This window comes from Danio rerio, chromosome 13 (genome assembly GCF_049306965.1).
Source record: "Danio rerio strain Tuebingen ecotype United States chromosome 13, GRCz12tu, whole genome shotgun sequence".
NCBI lineage: Eukaryota > Metazoa > Chordata > Actinopteri > Cypriniformes > Danionidae > Danio > Danio rerio.
In genome coordinates this window covers 3,217,948-3,239,091 of record NC_133188.1, presented here as the reverse complement: position 1 = coordinate 3,239,091, position 21,144 = coordinate 3,217,948, and the positions used below count along the sequence as shown (strand labels likewise).

General features: G+C 35.0%; 2 protein-coding genes across 12 annotated transcripts in view; both read left to right on the top strand.

Annotated features, from left to right (window-relative positions):
- ubr2 (ubiquitin protein ligase E3 component n-recognin 2) overlaps positions 1 to 21,144 on the top strand; it is a 61,821-nt gene that overhangs the window by 24,279 nt on the left and 16,398 nt on the right. For all 11 annotated transcript variants that reach the window (XM_005156498.6, XM_001921555.9, XM_073920512.1 and 8 more), the window contains 20 exons: positions 1,274 to 1,335; positions 1,425 to 1,535; positions 1,956 to 2,021; positions 2,723 to 2,845; positions 2,942 to 3,005; positions 4,627 to 4,751; positions 7,105 to 7,157; positions 7,267 to 7,369; positions 7,997 to 8,045; positions 9,653 to 9,807; positions 10,049 to 10,154; positions 10,242 to 10,351; positions 12,314 to 12,394; positions 12,478 to 12,659; positions 13,180 to 13,385; positions 14,804 to 14,897; positions 15,797 to 15,955; positions 17,398 to 17,489; positions 17,594 to 17,672; positions 20,402 to 20,550. In XM_005156498.6, coding sequence (XP_005156555.2) covers positions 1,274 to 1,335; positions 1,425 to 1,535; positions 1,956 to 2,021; positions 2,723 to 2,845; positions 2,942 to 3,005; positions 4,627 to 4,751; positions 7,105 to 7,157; positions 7,267 to 7,369; positions 7,997 to 8,045; positions 9,653 to 9,807; positions 10,049 to 10,154; positions 10,242 to 10,351; positions 12,314 to 12,394; positions 12,478 to 12,659; positions 13,180 to 13,385; positions 14,804 to 14,897; positions 15,797 to 15,955; positions 17,398 to 17,489; positions 17,594 to 17,672; positions 20,402 to 20,550 — 2,169 coding nt within the window. The remainder of the gene's footprint in view (positions 1 to 1,273; positions 1,336 to 1,424; positions 1,536 to 1,955; positions 2,022 to 2,722; positions 2,846 to 2,941; positions 3,006 to 4,626; positions 4,752 to 7,104; positions 7,158 to 7,266; positions 7,370 to 7,996; positions 8,046 to 9,652; positions 9,808 to 10,048; positions 10,155 to 10,241; positions 10,352 to 12,313; positions 12,395 to 12,477; positions 12,660 to 13,179; positions 13,386 to 14,803; positions 14,898 to 15,796; positions 15,956 to 17,397; positions 17,490 to 17,593; positions 17,673 to 20,401; positions 20,551 to 21,144) is intronic.
- Positions 18,190 to 21,144, top strand: part of fbxo9 (F-box protein 9) — an 884,197-nt gene continuing 881,242 nt past the window's right edge. The window contains exon 1 of the mRNA XM_073919328.1: positions 18,190 to 18,544. The gene's annotated coding sequence lies outside the window, so the exon portion shown is untranslated. The remainder of the gene's footprint in view (positions 18,545 to 21,144) is intronic.

Sequence of the window (21,144 nt, the reverse complement as noted above, 5' to 3'; positions counted from 1 at the left end):
CGTTAAGTTTGACGTGTAGTCACGCAACCTTTGTAAAGCGTCTGCTGCACATTGCTGCATCAGAATTCTTGCTTGTTATGTATAGCTACACTTTAGAACGCTTAGTTTAAGCAAATTTGATAAGCACGATATGTTTAGAATTAGTGTGACACAACGCACACCTATGTGTATCGTTGCTGTACCCCTTGATGCTCCTTGCATTCTTGTTACAGCACCGGTGGCAAAGAAATTTCTCTGTTAATTCGTCTGGTGCACATGTATGGAGCCGGCTTTCGGTACCCAACCCTAGGCTTCACACACTCACCATTGGTCAAAAGTTTGGTTGATAATATATTTTTCACTGTCTTGGAAAGATATTTCTTATAGGGCTGCATGATATTGGAAAAATCCAAGATTGCGATATTTCTTTATTCTGCGATATAAATCCAATTTCACCTTAATGCTGTCTTAATATCTGTATTTGGAAAGCATTTGTAACGTTAGATAACCCTGAAAAGGTTTTGCCATGAATGTTTAATTTTCTTTAGTGTTATATGGATGTCTGTCTGTCATCCTATCTATCGTTCTATCAATCGTTCTATCATTCTCTTTCCCATTCTTTTTATCTAACGTTCCTTCTATTGTTCTGTCGTTTTATCTGTTTATTGGTCAAAATGTCCATTGGTCAAAAGTTTGGATGACAATATTTATTTTTACTGTCTTGGAAAGATATTTCTTATTAGGCTGCACGATATTGGAAAAATCAGAGATTGCGATATTAGTTTATTCTGCGATATGCTTTAAAATGTGAAAAAATGCATAATGTTGAATGATAATAAAAATGGTAATAATAATAATAACAATAATAATAATAATAATAATTGGTATTAATATTGGTAATAATAATTGTTATTGGTGTTGGTTATTATTATTAACATTTTTATCTAAACAAACAAAGTTTAAAATAAAAATCCGTTTTAAAATAAAATGTATTTTATTTTTTAATATTTTAAAAATATTTTAAATATAAATAATTTTAAAAAAATATTTTGATTGTTCAAAAATAGACAAAGTAATAAAATAAAATCTGTTTTGAAATTTTTTTTTATTATTATTATTATTTTATTATTATTATTATTATTATTATTATTACTATTAATAATGCAAAAATAAAGTTAAAAAATTATAATAATTTTTAAACATTACTAATATTAATATTATTAAAAAATAAAACTAAATAAACATACATTTCCACCGTTCATATCGGCCAAACTCTTCTGTCTTTTGCCATCAGGTTTACATGCTCTGCTGAGCAAAATTGAGGTTGCCTATCGATTCCCCGAGCAGCTTCCTCTGGTGAGTTTGAGAATGTATTTCAAGACTTTTTTTGCCTTTCACAAACATTCTCATTAGCATTATTTCTGAGGATCTTGTGTCTTCCACAGAGTGAACTAAGTCCACCCATGCTGATCGAACACCCGCTCCGCTGCCTTGTACTCTGTGCCCAGGTGCATGCTGGGATGTGGAGAAGAAACGGCTTCTCTTTGGTTAATCAGGCAAGATGCTTATACGTTCATTTCATTTTAATTCTCGTAGCAGTTGTTTAACAGTTAGATTAATATTAAAGCGGTAGTTCACCCAAAAATTAAAGTGTATTCACCCTCAATTGGTTCCAAACATTTATGGGTTTATTTTTTATGCTGAATACAAAAGAAGTTAGTTTGAAGAAAGCTAAAAACCTGTAAAAAAAATTGAGTTCCACTCTAGGATAAGCAAGTACAACGGAAGCCAATGGTTACAGGTTTTCAGCTTTCTTCAAACTATCTTCTTTGGGGTTCAACAGAGGAAATAAACTCATAAAGGTTTTAAACAAGGCTGAGTAGATATTAAATGTTGTGCTGAACTGTCTCTTTAATGTTGTGAAGTGAATGCCATTCCATAAAAATAATCATCTTTTTCTTGATCTGTCTTTGCAGATATATTATTATCACAATGTGAAGTGTAGAGTGGAGATGTTTGATAAAGACCTCATCATGCTTCAGGTCAGTCCAGTCGGGATATTTCTGACAGGCCAAAATGTTTTGAATATATATGAGTGTTTTCCATGAATGTTTTCATTTTATTTAGTGTTATGTGGTAAGTAAACCAAATCAAATCACTTTTATTGTCACGTCCTCAGCTGCACGGGTGCATGATGAGTGAAAAGCTTAGTTGCTGGTTCCAGACAGTACAAAATACAGTGCAAATACAACGACAGTGCAAAATACAGTGCAAATACAACGACAGTGCAAAATACAGTGCAAATACAACGACAGTGCAAAATACAGACAGTGCAAATAAAAGGACTGCAAAATATAGACTGCAAAATAAAACCGCATTCTCCTAAAAAAAAAAAAAAAAAAAAGAACAGGAAATTGTAAAATTGACGGACCCATTTTTGACAGAACCACTTAGATGTACATGTTGGAAAATCAGCTGTTATTATTGTGCATTATTATATATGCAGCCGAAGTCATAGTTATTAGCCTTTCTGTAATTTTTCACTTTAAAATTTTTCCCAAATGATCTTTAATACAGCAAGGAATCTTTCCTAGTATTTCCTTACTAGTATTTTCCTGAAGAAGCAAATGTTATTGGAAATACAGTGAAATATTTGGGAAGTTTTAAATTTTCAATAAAAAATCTAATTATATTCAAGGAATTAGTTGTTTGTGATCATATTTGATGCTGATTTTGCATCTAGGCTGGAGCTTCCATGATGGATCCAAACCACTTCCTGATGATCATGTTGAGTCGTTTTGAGCTCTATCATATCTTCAGCTCAGCAGACTGCAGAAAGAGATACAGCCGAGAGAACGCAAATAAGGTCTGCTTACCTCTGTTCATTTTCTCTTCACTTGCTTGATTTGACTTTCAGAGTACGTGTGTGTATGTGACATGTCCATCTCTGTCTGTATCTCAGGATGTGGTTCAGCAAAATAACACCCTAATAGAGGAAATGCTGCACTTGATCATTATGATCGTGGGTGAGTGTTTTTTTCTCAATGCACATCCCTTAAACTTTGTTATAGGCGTTTAACTGCCTACTAGGGGGAGTTTTAAATTATTTATCACACATTGAACTGAAAAATAAAATCTAATGGCTTTTATGAAAAGTTTGTTGATTTATTTATTTTTTATTTGTTTAATTATTTTTATTTATTTATTTATTAAATTAATAAATTATTTTTTTGTTTAATTATATTTAAAATTATTTGTTTGCTTATTTATTCATTTTTATTAATTTAATATTTTAATATATTTTTGTTTATATATATTTATCCATTTATTTGTTTTTTTATTTTATTTGTTTAATTACTAATTTTAAATATTTATGTATTTGTTTATTTAATTTATGTTTATTTATCTCTTTGTTATTTATTCGTTTAATTAACTTATTTATTTTGTTTATTTTTATTTATTTGTTTATTTTATCTTTATTGATTTTGCCATGGCTTGCTGATATGACAATAAATAAACAGACTCAACTCATTTAATTGCCTGTATTAAATATTTTTGTACATTACTATTCATGTGCTGTGTGTTATTGTTATAGAAACTGTTAAAACACGCCAAAGGAAAAGCACTTTTTGCTATAAATACCATAATTTCAAACAGCATAATAAAATAGAACAATGCAGTTTATTATTAAACATAATTTCTGTGATAAAAATCAATTTTTTTCTGAAAAAAATATTAATAATTTCATTCACAATGCAAATTAAGTTGTAATATTAACCTAAAGCTTTGCTGCAATAATTAAATATTTACAAATATAAACCTCTTTTTTGGAAAGTAATCATAGAATCAGGAGAAATTATTGTGCATTATTTTAGTGTGTGTTTTTTTTTCATCTCCAGATTATTAAGGAGTTACAAATTATTTACAATCTGCATATTGTCTGAAAACTTTTAAACATCAGAATGCAGATAAATTCATCACCAGTTAGACCAACATAGATTTGTAAGAGATCTGTGTAAGGTAGTTTTTCTGAGAAAAATTTCCAGAGCAGAAATTTTGCTGTGGAAATTTTATTGTTTTAATGTGTGCTGTAAATAGACCAATCCCAATATTCTGGGCTGTCTAACCGATCATAGCAGAACAGGCAAGGCTTAGAGAGACAAGGTCCTTTTACTCCAACAATAGAAAAATTCATTCATAATTTTACGATAGTTGTACACATTTAGGGTACAATAGTTGTCCTACAGATCAATTTTGATCTACCAGCTATAAAACCAGGCTGTCACACACACAATCACACTACAACACACACACAAAAAATTTGAATCTGCTGCTTTAACATTTAGGAATACTGTCTTGCTAAACTTTCACACTTATTCAGGTATTTTTAGCTTTAGAAAATATACCTTATATAACAACTGATTAAACATTGATGAAATACTGCACATTGATGAGGGAAACCCAAGACATTCACAGAGTTTTTGATGAGTTTGTTTCCCTCACGCAAACTATATTTGAGGATTGAAATGACATCGACCTGCTTTATTTTTGAGGTTTAGTGAAGGCGGCTCATTTTTGAGTGATCTATACAGAATTTTAACACTCTGGAAGAGTCTGTGAGTGCTTAGTGGTGTTTTCCTGGTGCAGGTGAGCGCTACACAGCAGGTGTCGGTCAGGTGGAGATCACGGATGAGATCAGACGAGAGATCGTTCACCAGCTCTGCATTCGACCCATGGCCCACAGCGAGCTGGTCAAAGCACTGCCTGAGAATGTAAGTCACTCTGAGCGCTTGTGTTTTATTCATTCATTTGCTTTTTGGCTTAGTCCCTTTATTAATCAGGGTCGCCACAGCGGAATGAACCGACAACTTATCCAACACATGTTTTACGCATCGGATGCCCTTCCAGCCGCAACCCAACACTGGGAAACCGCTTGTGTTTGCTGTTTTAAATATTTGATTGTGCATTTATCATAGTTTTTCTATTATTTATTGTACTTTTTTTTGCGATCGTCTATGATTGTCTTACATTGACAATAGCATCTGTACTAATTTTAAGTGTGTTTTGAATTTGATTTTAAATCCTTTCTTTGCTTGACTTGGCAACTTGCGATTAAAAAAAAATATGTTTATACATCATCTTAATTTTTTTACAGTTATTTAAAGGGCCATGAAAGCCCCTCGTTTCAGCAGGGTGTTTTCACACCTCTACTTTGGAAAAAGTCAGAAAAGTGGGCGTGTCCAGCTCTGTTTAGGGGGGAGTGTCGGAGGAAGAAACGAGGTGTGGGAGTGTCTATTTGGGCGCGCTGAATTTCAGAGTCAAAACACACAACCACAGCGGACAATGTGACTGTGTTTACATGGACATCTGTAGTCGAATTATTTGCCAGATTATTAAATGGTGGACTTTAACTGCAGTTTGGCTCTTTCATTCAGGGAATTCATTCATGTCCCTCCCGACAAACGTGATATTTGATACGAGGAACTGCTCTAAGCGTGTATTGTTCATGCAATGTTTGATACCGCACGGCGAATGAGAGAACAAAAACTCCGCATTTCCCGGAAACTTAGATGCACACGGCAGGTAGCGTCAGAAAGCCGCGTGTGTTATTCCGGTCACTAAATCCAACACGAGGTTATAGTTTGGTTGTAACTGTTAGTGCTAACTTGTTTACACTCGTTGCAATAGTTTGTTTGATACGAATAAAATACGAACTGAATAAACAAAGAGCACTGGTCGCTCACTTACCAAATCTGTAGAGACAGGACAATCACCAGCAACTAGAGCCGCGTCTTTATTAAGAGGGGAGTAAAGCGAATCTGGATCTCAGCGTTTGCAGATGAGAACAGCTCTCAGGTAAACAATAATCCTCCTTAGACATGTAAGTTATTGTTGTCGAGCGTCGCGTACACTGTAATCCACACGTGAGTCTGAGCTCTCACAGAGAGAAAATGAAAACGAAACTTAACTGCAGCAAACTATAAAAGCAACACTTCACGCTTGTTTTGCCAACACAACGTGGCGTCTCTGCCATCTACACTCTGACAGTAATGAATATTAATGAAGTAGCACAATAGAGCGCGCTGATTGGTTTGATCCAAGCCTTACTCATGCATTAATGTATCACACTGTAAGACGTAATAAGACTCACTCTGGCACAGGCGTCCAGTCTGCACGCTGGAATACACGCTATTATGTCATGCCCGTGACGCAGCTTCAAAAATTCGTTTCAAACCGGAAGTACGAATTTGCTTGAAATAACGCAAAAACAACCAATTTACACTTTTTAGTGAAATATAGGTGTCCCAATAGTGTTTTTAGCAGTGTGGGACACATATACCACTGTCAACAGCTCAAAAAATGTGTTTTGGTATTTCGTGACCCTTTAAAGATTTGCAAATGACAAAACTGTGGTATTGGTGTCTCATGTCATCATATACAACAGGGGTCACCAGTCTCGTTTCTGGAGGTCCGGTGCCCTGCAGGGTTTAGCTCCAACTTGCCTCATCACACCTGCCTGGGTGTTTCAGATATACCTAGTAAAACCTTGATTAGCTTGTTCAGCTGTGTTTGATTAGGGTTAGAGCTAAAATCTGCAGGACACCGGGCCTCCAGACCTCAATGAAACAAGTTTGGTGACCCCTGAAATACAATAATGCAGCCAGCTATTATACAAGCATCCATCAGCTAGTAATTCAATTGTTTTGTGAAGAGTGGAACTGACCAAAATAATTACACTTTCAATATATATTCTCCAAAAACTCTCAAAGATGATTCCAGATATATAGTTTTTAATAACTGTCTACAAGAGGGTTTTCCTTTTGAGTACATATCAGACTAGAACAAATGCCTTTTTTAATAATCATTTGGGTTGTTATTAAACTGACAATAGTATACGTATTCATTTTATTTGTGCTTTTTGAATTTAATTTTAAAGCCTTTATTTGCTTGACCTGGAAATTTGTAAAAAAATAAATAAATACTACACATTTCTACAAATATATCACATATAACTTACTACAAACAGTTGTATTTGTTTAGTTATTTAATTTATTGTATGCTGCTTCCACCTAGTGGTCGTTTGTGCTCATAATTGTCACTTACTTTTCTGTCTTGTGCACACAGGAGAACAAGGAGACAGGAATGGAGAGGGTCATCGATAGTGTGGCTTTGTTTAAGTGAGTGTCCCTAAATAAAGCGTCTGCATTAATATTGTGCTATATTAATATTGTGTGATGTAGTGCTGTATTGGTCTGTTTGTAATCCTGTGTCGATCCTGCTGTACAGGAAGCCTGGCGTGACGGGTAGAGGACTCTATAAACTCAGACCAGAGTGTGCCAAGATGTTTAATCTTTACTTCCACCATTACTCCAGAGCTGACCAGTCTAAGGTAAAAGTTCAGTCACTAGTTCTAGTCAGTAGATATTGTTGCGTTATCTTTTAGCTGTCAGTGCTAAGACACTTGTACAATGATTTTAGTGTGTTTTACATTTAAGCTATTTTATAGTCTTATGATTTGTTTAGATACAAATTTAAAATAATATAGTCTTACTGCATATTTAATTTGGAGACTAGATATGTGTTGGTGCTATAATTATATGGTGTATTAAATGAATTGTATTTTGTATCGATTTATTTTGATGTGTTGTTTGTTCATCCAGAACACTCTCGAAAATAAAATTACAAATCTCAAGAGTTTCTCCTGGTAAAATAAAGGTTTAGATGAATGAATAAATGAAAATGTGTGTGAAAGTGAAAATGTTTTGCTTGATTTTATTCTCTTGATATTTGAGTTTATAAAATAGCTTGATCTTAAGTTTTTATTTTCCATTAGATTAGTTCCATTTTTGGCTTTAATACTGACTTGTCTAATGTAGATGCACAGTATATATTATTGTAAAGAATCCAATAGATAATATGAATTTAAAAAGGAGATCTGTAAGGGGTGCACTCATTTATGCTGAGCAATGCAAGTTAACATAAATAAATAAACAACGTTTTGTCTTTCTGTTTTCAGGCTGAAGAAGCTCAAAGAAAAATAAAGAGGCAAAATGGGGAAGATTCAGGTACTGCGATGATTACAGTTTCAAAAAGCCAGTTCTTAAGTGTTTTTTTTGTCATTGTATTTGATTAAAGATGCAGTAGGTGATCTGCCTAAATGCTAACCAATTAGCCTAATATCTTTCAATTACAATCCCTGACCTGTCATCCAAAGTCATGCCTCCTGAACTTGCGAACGTGCACATTAAAGCTGGCAGAGACCCACAAGATCATGTCATTCGCCAGAATGTTAGAAAACTTTATAGTACTTCATAATCTTACAATTCTGTATGAAAAACTGTCTTGTATCAAGCATGTTTTCAGTTATGAAGTTAGCAAAACTTGCTAACTCTTCAGTCTCACATGATTTGTTCTAAAGCGACTACTGGATGCTTGGTGATTGGCCAGCGGCATGCAGGAGTTACACTTAATACTAAGCCATAATTGCATGCTATTTCAGACCGAATATTCAGAGTAGCATGGTGAACAATATAGGGAGCACGTCACAGGTTGTCATTGTTCAAAAATGAACCAATGTGAATATAAAACCAACTTGACCTCAGTAAAGCAGGCTAGGCAGAATAGCGCTATTTACTGATGTTTTGTTGTTAAACTAAATAAAAATCTACATTATAGATGCTGTAAAACGTACCTTATCAGGGTTTCTGCGGGGTCTTAAAAAGTCTTAAAATGTCTTAAATCTTAAAATCCAATTTTTAGGTGTTAAAAAGTCTTGAATTTACTGAAATATTGTGTTGTAGGTCTGAAATTTATTTTAGAACTGGTCTTTATTTTCCTTTCTTCATGTATTGCTACCAAATCTGGCCAAAACCCATACAATCATCTCAATAAAACGTTAAACTTTTTATTTAAAAAGGTCATTTTTAACTTTATCATAATGGTTTAATTATTTTCCGTACAATAACATTTGTTTAAAAGTTCTCCATGTATTTACTGCTGAGGACACTGACCTGAACAGATAGTTGTGCATAAATTTAGTTTATTATAGTTTTTAAAACTTTTAAAAGATTTGTTTATTTTTCTTTTATTTTAAAGAAAGTTTATGTTGTAAAACATGTGTATGGATACAACTAGACCTTGCTTGTTTTTATACAATATTTAAAATATTTTGCAAAAAATGTAATGTATTTTATTTTATTATTATTATTATTATTGCTATTATTAAATAATAATCATGTATTATTGTATTATTTAATGTATTAAATAACTAAAAAAAATTATAGGGTAAATAAAAGTCTTTTCCATCTGGGTAATTTGAAAAATTTCTTAGTCTTTAGCCCTTTATAAGTCTAAAATTCCATTCATAATAGTCTTAAAAATGTCTTAATTAAGTCTTAAATTTAACTCTGATACCTGCAGATACCATGCTTACGAAATTCTACGCAGAGGAGCAAAAAATGTCCGCAGATTCCGTCTGACCCTAGTTATGATGTAATTAAAAACTGAAGTATGAAATGACCTGAAAAAAAATCGTTGATCCATTTAGGCGAAAGTGACAAACTACAAGCTTCAGATGTTTATATCAGTTTTATATCTTCTAAACAGGAATTTGTACCACACTAGCTTGTAGATAACCTTAAGACTAACAGACTCATACCGATGTTTGTTGTAGTTCTGCCTCCACCAGTCCTGCCTCGCTTCTGTCCGCTGTTTGCCAGTCTGGTGAACATCCTGCAGTGTGACGTGCTGCTGGGCATTCTAGGAGCTGTTCTGCAGTGGGCAATGGAGCCTAGTGGAGGACACTGGTCTGAGTCCATGCTTCAGAGGGTACGGCAGAGTCTGTGGTTTTACAATTATAGAACAATTTATTTATGTTTAGTATGGCAAGTCAAATTGCATACTTGTCCACTTGCCTAATATGTTAAAAAATAAACATTTATGTGTGATTGTTTACTAATTTTTGCACTGTGATCTTAAATTATTATTATTATTTTTTGCTAATATAGTTTTATAAAGTTTCTAGTACTGAGCAACGATATGAAACATCACAGTAGTGTGTGTCCCACAGGTGCTGCATCTCATTGGGATGGGGCTGGTGGAAGAACAGCAGCATCTCATCAGCAGCGCAGAAGACTATAATGATACCAACTTCAATTTCACTCTCAAAATCTCCAGTATGTCTCTTGCATCATATAGTCATACACTCACGTACACACAAACACACCTTTGTGAGCTATATTGAACTAATCTGTTGACTGCAGGACCCGGCGAGGCTCCTGCTAACACTGCCAGCATCTTGGCTTTACTGGAGACGCTGCAGAACGCTCCTCATCTGGAGGTGCACAAGGACATGATCCGCTGGATCCTCAAGGTAAAGCTGATCAAAAGCTCATTACCAAGCCACCTGTTACTGGAATGCATCTGTGTGTGCGTGTGTGAGAGAATATCTCAGGTGTCCAAAAGGTGGCAGCAAAAAACCTCAGTCCAATTTGTGCACTGCTTGATGCTTTTATTTAGGCATGCATTTTATTTATACATTAAGGTTTCCGGATGGAGTTAAAAGAAGTGTTGGGCTACAATAAATCACGATTAATCACATCCAATGTAAAAGTTTGTTTTGACTTAATTTATGTGTGTGTTATATTTATTATGTATATACAAGTACATGCATATATTTAGAATTTTTTTTTGTTTATATATATATATATATATATATATATATATATATATATATATATATATATATATATATATATATATATATATATATATATACATACACACACAGTTGAAGTCAGAATTATTAGCCCCCCCTGTTAATTTTTTTTCCTCAATTCCAGTTTACCTTAGCAGGTTAGGGTAATTAGACAAGTTATTGTATAATGATAGTTTGTTCTGTAGACTATCGAAAAAATAAATAGCTTAAAGGGGCTAATAATACTGACCTTAAAATTGCTTTTAAAATTGTTTTAACTGCTTTTATTCTATCCTAAATAAAACAAATAAGATTTTCTCCTTAAGAAAAAATATTATCAGACATGCTGTGAAAATTTCTTTGCTCTGTTAAACATAATTTGGGATATATATATATATATATATATATATATATATATATATATATATATATATATATATATATATATAATAAATATAGATTTCGAATTATTTTAAAAGTGGGGCTAATATATATATATATATATATATATATATATATATATATATATATATATATATATATATATATATATATATATATATATACGTATATATATATATATATATCTATATACGTATATATATATATATATATATATATATATGTATGTATGTATGTATGTATATGTATATATATATATGTATATATATATGTATATATATATATGTATATATGTGTGTGTGCGTGCGTGCGTGCGTGCGTGCGTGCGTGTGTGCGTGTGTGTGTGTGTGTGTGTGTGTGTGTGTGTGTGTGTGTGCGTGGGTGCGTGCACGTGCGCGCGTGTGTGTATGCATACACCGTGCTCAGCATATATAAATACACCTCATTTTAAAAATGAATATTTTTATCCATTTCTCTCTGAATATGGGTAATGTATATTGCTGCATTTGAACAAAACAGATTTATTATACAGGTATATTTATTAAAATAATATTTTACTCACAAAACATCTTTAGAAATGGAAAGATAATACAGTTAAAATTGTGCAAAAAAAAATAGCAAACTACAACATTTCAACTAAATATTTTTTTGCTTCTCTTGATTTTTGCTTTTTTTTTTGAAAATGTTATTTAATATTCTTCCCGAACATATTAATTTGGGTCTACCCATTTTTGAACCAATATTGTAAGATCATTTTGTAGATAAGCTCCAGATTATAATAATTATAATGTAATAATTATAATAATTCTTATTATATATTTTCTATTATTTGTCATTATTAATATCATTGCACTAATTACTTTTTTTTTTAATTACTAACTACTTTAACATTTTATTATATATTAATCAACACTTTTCTCAAACAAGATCTCACATCTAGTAGTTAAAAAATGTTTTAGAAATAAAATATTATAGAGTAAAGCATCAAATGAAAACTCAAATATATACAAAAATTGTAAAGTGATTGAGTTGAACATGAGTTCATTTTAAATGAAATGCAAGCAAACATTTAGAAATAATCATAGAAAATAATTATTTATTGTTTTATTTTTTATAATTAACTGGTGGGTTTGCTATTTTACTTATTTTATTTCTAAAACACTTTTTTTTTTGAACCACAAAATGTCAGATTTTATTTGGAAAAGGTGTTGATTTATTTTGTTTGTGTGTGTGCAGACTGTGGCCTACATCAAAACCACGCGTGAGTGCACAGCCAGTTCGCCCCCCAGTGACAGCTCAGGGCACAGTCAAGAGGAGGTGAGCATAGGAAGAGCAGCACATGGGTTAATAAAATTATTAAAGTTGCAGTGTTGTCTGACTGCATGCGTTTGCATGTGTAGACGGTGCGGGATAAGGAAAAGGCGGAGCGGAAGAGGAAAGCGGAGATGGCGCGACTCAGGAGAGAGAAAATCATGGCTCAGATGTCAGAGATGCAGAGACACTTCATCAACGAGAACAAAGAGTTGTTCCAGCAGAGCCTGGAGGACCTGGACCCCTCCACATCCTCCACGCTGGAGCACAGGTACACAAGTTTATTGCTTGTTTTAATATATTATTTAACTGTGTATAATTATGTATGTTCAATTCATGTTAATTAGCATCGTTATTATTATTATTATTATTATATGATCATAATAGCATATAAATGGGTAATATTTAGCAAAATAATAATAATAATAATAAATGCAACTAATATATAGTAAAATAATAAATATTAATAATATTACAACATTTGTATTCATAGTTTTATTTTATTTATGATTAACTGCTGGATTTCTGTATTTGCCTGCATTTATCTATGCATAAATTTATGTATATGCATTTGGGTGGGTTCTTTAAAGAGTTAACCTAAGTATAAACCCAAACATTATTTTTGTTTAGCCTTAGAAAAGCCTTCTTTAGTTTAAAATAATAATTAAAATATATATGTATTTATTTATTTATTGTTTTTGATTTTAAAAAAGTAAATAAACTTCAAAAACAAAATTGATCATGTAGTGGAAATGCCATGGCTCAGACTTTATTAAGTGTTTCCTCCACAGCCCCAGCTCGTGTGACAGTGCTCTGGTGTGTGTGGGCCCGCGGCGCTGGCGAGCAGGTGGCAGCGACCGCAGGCAGGTGGTGACATGTATCCTGTGCCAGGAGGAGCAGGAGATCCGTAGCGACGGCAAAGCCATGGTCCTCGCTGCATTCGTCCAGCGCTCCACTGTCATGTCCAAAAACCGCAAGAGACCACCACACAACCCAGGCATGTCCTTCATGCTTGTCTGTGTCCCCTTTACTGCACCATGTATAGTGATTAGCCCTCCTGTGGAATGTTTTAATATTTCCCAAGTGCTGTTTAATGGAAAGAATTTTTTCAACACATCTGCAAACATATAATAGTTTTAATAACTAATTTTTTTTATATTTCCGATGGAGACCGTACGTAATATTTTTCTAGTATGCTTGTGATCAACTTAAAGGTGCTGTATGTAAGTTTTAGACACCCTTAAAGCATAAAATACCATCATATGTTTGCAGATATTTAAGAAACATGCTTAGTGAACATTCCTGTTTATCTGAAAAACATTGCTGAAGTCAGATATTCTGCTTTGAAAATGTGCATTACAGGAATATCTGTCTTGTTTTGGTCCCTTTGACCTGCCCAATGCCACTTTAGCCAATTATATTACAGCATCCGGGTTGCCTTAATAGAAAAGAGTGAAATTTGTTCAGCCAGTCAGGAAGGCTCTCGAAGTACGCATCTGTGACCGAAATTGCAGCTTCCGGTGGACAGTAACAGACTCAAGTGAGACGCAGATTTAGAGTTCCACCTGAGGTTATTAATAAGCAAATAATATACATTGTATGAATGTAAACATTAGGTGAGCAGGATAAGGTGTAACCCTGTGTCCTAACAACAAACTAAATGATGATATTTGCTGTGATAGAAGCAATTTGCTTGGTTGCACCAGACGCAACACGACAGAAATGTAAATGCAGCCATTCAGAAGCACAGAATAGTGCACTCACTGCACTCCTACGAAAGGTTTTTACTCTAGTTAATACATATTAAACCTCTTTAACGTTATATGTGTTGGTTTGAACTGAGTCACAGATCTAAAGCTCAATGTCAAGCGGTTTTATTTTATTTTCAAGATCTAAGGGGAACTATCTGCTGCTGCTTTCAGTAGTATGGCAATAAATGTCATGTAAAATGTTAATAAATTGCTTTTATTTAAAACATGATTTCAATCAGTCTTGGCTCAATAGTCAGGCACGATGTTGATGTTGTCAATCTGGCGTTGTCAGAGGAGGTGCAGAGTGAAAATGTTGAAATCAGAAGTGCAATACCTAGTTCAACCACTGAGTGTCAAACTGGCATTCTGCACCTTTAAAGCACAACTTAAATGCTTAATTAGTTTAATTAAATTAACTAGGCAATTAAAATGCTAATAATATTGACCTTAATGTTTTTTTTTTTTTTTTTTTAACTGCTTTTATTCCAGCCAAATTAAAGCAAAAAACATCATCAGGAGGAAAAAAAACTATAGGAAATACTGTGAAAATTTCCTTGCTCTGTTAAACATAATTTGGGAAATATTTCAAGACAATACAAATTTCACAGCAGGGCTAATCGTATTTGAGTTTGTGTTACTGAGTGCAGTGGTGTTTGTGTTGCAGATAAATATGACCCCCTGTTCATGCACCCCGACCTGTCGTTCGGCACACACACGGGCAGCTGTGGACACATTATGCACTCGCACTGCTGGCAGAGGTGAGAATTATTTCTGAATAATGAGAATCTTAGTTCCAAGATGTAGTTTTCCTATTCAATATTAAATTGTTTCCACCTATTGTGGGATTTATGTAATCTAGAACACAAAAGGAAGTGGAGTGTGTAAGGATTTAACAATTTAAGAGTATAACCTCCTGGGGCCGTTTGCACCAGCAGTGTCCAAGTTAAAATTTTGCCTAGTTGTGACTTGAAGTGTCACTACATTACAACTTACACTAATAAATATTTTTGTTTTGCACCACTGGACTTATGCCCCATTCACACGGGGCTTCAGCGTCAACGCTTCCCATTCGCTTTGAAGGGGTGACGTCAAGCGTTGCTGAACTGCATTGTGGATCCGTCGGCGCCGCTTTAGAGGCATTGCTTGCGGCAGAAGTTGGGACAAGCTCAACATTTCAAGCGCCGACGGAAGCGTCAGCCAATCAGATCACTGTATGCAAATACACCAGCTAGACAGTGGCCTATTGCTGACTGAATTTAATTGGCTGACGCTGCTATGACGATCGCGTTAGCCCCAACTTCAGACACGCCTTCAGTCAAGCATTGACGCTGAAGCCCCTTGTGAACAGGGCGTTAGTTTAAACGTAACACTACGTCCCGACTAAATATTTATAATGTATTATGGTAGAAGAGAGATGACTGCGAGATTAGTTTACATTGAGGAGCTCACGATAATATTAAAGACAAGAATGTGTGCAGTTCTAGTTTTAGGACAACTTTAATGATATTCCACTATTACTTTTATTTTATTTGCACATGCATTCCTCAACAAAATGACAGGACTCAGTTTATTTTCCCGTTACTGTGCAGTCCTAAAGTATCTCTATGATATCGTCATTGCTAAGCCTTGTAACTGTATATGTTGTCTCCCCCTGCAGGTATTTTGAGGCGGTGCAGGCTAAAGAGCAGCGCAGGCAGCAGAGGCTCCGTGTGCACACCAGTTATGACGTGGAGAACGGAGAGTTTTTGTGTCCACTCTGCGAATGTCTGAGTAACACAGTCATTCCTCTGCTGCCACTCACTAAGACCTGCTGCAGGTAATGCAACAAACACTCACTTTGACCTCCAGCTCATGCTTTTTACTATTCATTTGAGTTAGTGTAATACAAAGTTTCTCAATCCTGGAAAATTCTCTGATTTCTCAGTGAGTTAAGTTTGCGTGTAAAAGTTACTTGTGTGCACGTGGTACGTTATACACTCACCGGCCACTTTATTAGGTACACCTTACTTTTACCAGGTTGGACCCCTTTTAACTTCAGAACTGTCTGTATTCTTCGTGGCATAGATTCAACAAGGTACTTGAAATATTCCTCAGAGATTTTACTCCATATCGACATGATAGCACCACGCAGTTGCTTCAGATTTGTCGGCTGCACAGTCATGATGTGAATCTCCCGTTCCACCACATCCCAAAGTGACTCTATTGGATTGATTTTCTGGTGTCTGTGGAGGCCATTTGAGTACAGTGAACTCATTGTCATGTTCAAGAAACCAGTCTGAGAGGATTCACGCTTTATGACATGGTGCGTCATCCTGCTGGAAGTAGCCATCAGAAGATTATAAAGGGATGGGCATGGTCAGCAAAAATACTCGGGTAGGCTGTGACATTGACACAATGCTAAATAGGTACTAATGGGCCCAAAGTGTGCCAAGAAAATATCCCCCACACCATTACACCACCACCAGCCTGAACAATTGATAAAGGCAGGATGGATCCATGCTTTCATGTTGTTGAGGCCAAAGTCTGACCCTACCATCGAAATTTTGCAGCAGAAATGGAGACTCATCAGAGCAGGCAACGCTTTTCCAATCTTCTTTTGTCCAATTTTGGTGAGCCTGTGTGAATTGTAGCCTCAGTTTCCTGTTCTTGAGTGGCAACCGGTGTGGTCTTCTGCTGTTGTAGCCCATCCGCCTTAAGGGTGGATGTGTTGTGTGTTCAGAGATGCTCTTCTGCAGACCTCGGTTGTAACGAGTGCTTATTTGAGTTACTGTTGCCTTTCTATCAGCTGGAACCAGTCTGGCCATTCTCCTCTGGCATCAACAAGGCATTTGCACCCACAGATCTGCCGCTCACTGGATATTTCCTCTTTGTCGGACCATTCTCTGTAAACCCTAGAGAGGGCTGTGTGTGAAAATCCATGTAGATCAGTAGTTTCTGAAATACTCAGACCAGCCCCTCTGGCACCAACAACCATGCCACATTCAAAGTTACTTAAATCACCTTTCTTCCCTGTTTGAACTTGTCTTGACCATGTCTACATGCCTAAATGCATTGAGTTGCTGCTATGTGATTGGCTGATTAGAACCTTGCGTTAACAAATAGTCGGGCAGATGTACCTAATAAAGTGGCCGGTGAGTGTATATTGCTACACTGCTGGCAATAAACAGCAGAATTTTCTTAATGTAACAGCACATTTATGTCAAAATATGTGAAATCGGAGAACTTAGAGTTTTTATTTGTCGTCGTTGTTTGTTGCAGCTCTGAACAGCCTGATCTGAGCCAGTGGTTAAACATCACCTCTCATCAGATGAAAGCCCTGATCTCTGCTCACAGGAAGTCCAAAGCCAGCAGTGAGTAATAACAGTACTCAAACACTCTTAGAACGGCTTGATGTTGACCGAGTCTGCGGGCTAGTTTGGGTTGTTTGACTAGTGTTTTGAATGCATCTCTGCAGGTGCTGAAGCTGCTGATGAAACAGACGGTGTCAATGACTGTCCACCACCTGATGGCTTCAGACTAGATCACACTCCAAAGTAAGACCACAAGACTAACAGTCGTCCATCCATAATGCACTTCAGAAGTAACTTGTTAACCCTTTCATGCCTACAATCACAGCAGGGTGATTAAAATGATCAGAACCTGCTAAAACTCAAATCTGACGACATAGAGTGTGCCGAGCTTGTCCTAAATCACAATTTATCAGTGTTTTTCAACAAATAACATTTACACCGTATCCTAACAACACTTATTTGTCTGTCTTTACCAAACGCAATGCGAGATTACATGACCGAAACAGTTAAATACCAGACATTTAAATACACACACACACACACACACACACACACACACACACACACACACACACACACACACACACACACATATATATATATATATATATATATATATATATATATATATATATATATATATATATATATATATATATATACACTGTGGCGCAAAAAGGGGGTATGCAGTATATGCGGCGCATAGGGGCGCCACACATGGGGGGGGCGCCATTGTGCCAAAACTATTTTTTAAATTATCCTTATTAAAAGTTTTAAATAATAAAAATAAATAAATATGTTTTGTTAAAAAACATTATTTTGCATTTTATACAAATATAACATTGTTATTGTTTAATTCAAAATCATTTAACACAATAACATGCAGTCACACAGCCTAAAGTGTTCATGTAGATGTAACTGTTTAGATTTGTTTTTATTTTTATCAAAATAAACTGTCAAATCATACATAATGTCAAAAGTTATAAGGTTAATCTGAAAATTTGTCTTCATTTATTATTAATTAATTAATTTAATTATTAGTTTGTCAAAATAAGAGGGATCACACAAAATTTGAACCCGCATACCCCTCAGTAAATGTGTAGTTGCGCCCCTGTGTATATATATATATATATATATATATATATATATATATATATATATATATATATATATATATATATATATATATATATATACTAGCAAAACATAACATTCCAAATAATCTGTGAAATACATGCTGTTGTCTATGGAGACACCAATAATACTGATCATTTATAAATATAACTGTACGATGTTCTTTATTCATATAAGTTACACACTGTTTAGGTTACTAGATGTACACATACTCTATTCCAGTGTTTCTCAACCACGTTCCTGGAGGACCACCAACACTGCATGTCTGCTTTCAGTCTGTGTTAATGAGCTAAATCAGGTGTGCTTGGTTAACGAGACAAGGAAAATGTGCAGAGCTGGTGGTCCTCCAGGAATGTGGTTGAGAAACATTGCTCTTTTCCACCCCCAGTTAAACAGCTACTTGTGTTTATGTATTTCGGAAGAAAATTAAGTTTTTTAAATGCAGCAGTTCTGATCTCAAGCAAGAGTAAACTTGATTATTAAGCTGTTTAATAGATAAAACGCATGTTCTTACCAAGCGGCAACCTCCGCTCTTCCTCGGGAGGCCAATATGGAAGTAACTTAAACTGCAATTCATCGAAATTCCGCTAGTCCTGGCTCCATAATAGAGCAAAGTTTAACTGAGCTCACTGTTAGAATGGCCAACTTTACAGCAGAAAAAAAAGTGTTTACAGCCTGGTACAAAGAACGATTTTGGTTCATACAGGTTATATTACCCTTCATGACAACTGTGAGGGGGGTGAATTTTTTTTTTTTATAACTCACCAGTTTCCTTTATATTAAGTTATATTAAGTTTGCATAATTAAGGGAGTGGCCACTTGATTGACAGTTAGGTCTCGCTGGTCACCATCACGTCACCTCAGCTGACTCCAGCCGATTAGCCACTGAAATCAGCATATTCATCCTATTTTTGTTTTGTTTTATGTGGCTTTACACAGTCAGTTGCCTTTTGGGATTATTTCCTACAATTATCAGATGATATGGGATGCTGTATGCACTTAATTGGGCTTACAAACCATTCACGGGGCCTCCGTTTCCCATGTGAATAAAGTTTTATACTTGTAAACCATCTTTATAAATGTATTTGTTTTATTTAAGATCATTTATAATGTTCTTTAGAGCTGCAATGCACTGCAGAAACTGACGGATTGATTAGCTGTGGACTGTAGAACAGTCATCTGAAGCGTTGTCATACAGTGTTATGCTGGATTTCATCAATAGTCTTACATTAACTAACACAGACTATATCTGAAGTGTTTGGAAGTAATTCGCGTTTTCCTCCTGTTGAAAAACGTCATAAGAACAATACTTATTGGCTTAATGTATTACTACAGTTTTTTTAAAAGTCTAAACACTTTTTTTGATATAGTATACAACCAAGCACATGTGGTCAGAATACAAACGAGTCACAGGTGATAAAGTATTAAGCATTTTCCCAAAGTTAAGTGTGTCTAAGCCAGGTCCAAGCTAAATGCCAGCAGTGTCTGAAGCTCTGCTCACTCTCCGCCTCTTTGCCCTTGTTTGGTATCCCGCCGTCGGTGTGATGAAGCGCCAACAAAATGGGGATGGTTGGCCGCGCCTACTTGTGGCTTCTTTTGCGCTCTTCAGAAACCTATGGGTGACGTCACGGACACTACATCCATATATTTTACAGTCTATGGTACTTGCATATATTTGAAAATTGGAATATCAAATATTTCAGAATATAATTGGCCTGTTTGTCAGTATTTGAAGAAAAGGAAAAAAAGGCAAAACACAATATATACATAATTCATTGGGGCTGCGGTGTCACGTGATAAACTTATAAAACCAATAAAAGCATGTTTTTACTCATCAGAAATCCATATTCAAGCACCATAAAGGAGATGCTGACTACGTTTGGGACAGCCACGTATAAAGTGGGTCTGAAAGTGCACCCAAATGAGCAGGACCCCCGAGTGCCAATCATGTGCTGGGGCAGCTGTGCCTACACCATCCAGTCCATAGGTCAGTCCAAGAAAACTTTTGCTTATATAATACAACAAGCCTTCGAACTGTACAGCAGATCAGCGCCAGAACCAATTAATCTGGAAAAATTACAATCGTCTGTTTTGAAAAATGATCAGGATATTTTTATATTTCTTATGCAATGTTACTTAATTCTAGCCTTTATTTTGTGTTGAAGCCTGTTTTCTGCTGGGGGATTACTCAAATCACATCAAAAACATACCTCTAGTTTTAAGAAATTGCATTGAAAATTGAAACTCAATTCAAAGAAACAAGCTTATAGCTGCCAAACAGAAACTTATTTGCAACTTGTCAAAACACCTCTCAAAAAGCTTTTTCGGATGCAAAAAGCAGACAAATCCAACCCGCTTCGAATTTTTATGACGGTCGAAAGTTTCAGAGGCTGTGTGTTAATACGATTCACACAACGTGAGATCAATTTTATTTTTTTACATTGCAAAATTTCCGACCAAAAATTTCAGATTCAGTGTGCAATAACATTTATTGTTAGAGAGATTCTATATTATATAATATAGGTAGTACAGTTTGTGTGTATCCATTCATTCTCTCCTACATCAACGTTTTCCTCTTAAC